Here is a 1381-nt window from a genome sequence, read left to right on the forward strand (position 1 = left end):
CTGTTAGGCTCTGTTCCCCTAGCCACTTGCTATCCTCATGTGGGATGATGGGCTTTCCTCTGTATTCTCTCTGCTTTTTCTTCAGGATCTTCCAAATCTTTTAAATCTCAGAGGTGAACATCAGTAAATTTATCACAACCTGTTACATATTACTGTTGCACAGTGGTATGAGAGTTATGATGGAATTTTATAGTGAATGAAGAAAATTCTTGCAAATCTCCAGCTGAAATTTCTAGAAGATGTCCCTCCAGCATGTTGTTTTCCTAAGAGCAATCTTGAATTCCTGATTCCTCAGACAATAGATGATCGGATTGATGAGCGGTGTGAAGACAGTGTATATCACAGAAACCAGCTTGTTGGAGCTGAAGGAATCAATAGGCTGGGGCCTGGCGTAGATGAACAAAGAGGCTGTGTAGAACACTGTAACCACTAGAAGATGAGATGCACAAGTAGAGAAGGCCTTGTGACGGCCCTGGGCTGTGGGAATGCCCAACACAACAGGGATGATGCACACATACGAGGCCACAATCACAGTGAGTGGTACCAGAAGGATGAGTAGGGCTAGTAAGAAATCCATAAGCTCAGCTAGTGATGCATTGGTGCAGGCTAGCTTCAGCAAGGGGGATACATCACAGAAGAAGTGGTTGATGATGTTGGGCCCACAGTAGGTCTGATGTGAAATGAAGTAAACCTTCCCTGTGGAAATCAGGAAGCCACTCACCCAGGAGCCAATAGACAGATGGGCACAAAGAGTGCAATTCATGATTATTGGGTAATGCAAGGGCTTACAGACAGCCACGTAGCGATCATAGGCAATGACAGCCAAGAGAGTGCACTCTGTGCAGACCAGTGCCAGGAAGAAGAATAGCTGGGCCATGCAGCCTGTGAAGGAGATGCCTTGACTCTTAATCACCAAGTTCACAAGCACCTTGGGCACTGTGACAGAGATATACCAGATCTCCAGAAAGGAAAGGTTGCCCAGAAAAATATACATTGGCTTGTGAAGCTGGATATTTGTCCAGACAAGCACAACAATAATTACATTTTCTGTCACTGTCAGCACATAAGCCAGAAAGAATATCAAAAAGAGCAGAAGCTGGATCACTGGTTTACCTGGAAAACCAACCAAAATGAATCCAGTCACATAAGTCTGGTTATCTGAAGGCATGCTGGTAATCCCACAGAAGATGCTGTGAACTTTGCAGGAGGAGCAGATGTAGCAGCAATTTGAACATTCACTCAGACTAGCTTATAAGCACAGACTGGGAGCAGAAAATCTTTGTTTATAGCAAGAGCTGGCTGGATTAAAAAAAAAAAAAAAAAGATAAACAAAAACATTAGTTGCAATTACATTTTCATAATGAAAACCAAACAGAAGTGA

The 1381-nt window shown here is 43.3% G+C and overlaps 1 protein-coding gene across 1 annotated transcript; it reads right to left on the bottom strand.

Moving 5' to 3' along the window:
* Nucleotides 1-232: 232 nt before the first annotated feature.
* LOC768958 (olfactory receptor 6B1-like) lies at nucleotides 233-1168 on the bottom strand. Its single transcript, XM_001232128.6, has one exon. The coding sequence runs from the start codon at nucleotides 1166-1168 to the stop codon at nucleotides 233-235; it is 936 nt and encodes a 311-aa protein (XP_001232129.4).
* Between the last annotated feature and the right edge of the window lie 213 nt (nucleotides 1169-1381).

Source organism: Gallus gallus, chromosome 27, assembly GCF_016699485.2.
Source record: "Gallus gallus isolate bGalGal1 chromosome 27, bGalGal1.mat.broiler.GRCg7b, whole genome shotgun sequence".
Taxonomy (NCBI): Eukaryota; Metazoa; Chordata; class Aves; order Galliformes; family Phasianidae; genus Gallus; species Gallus gallus.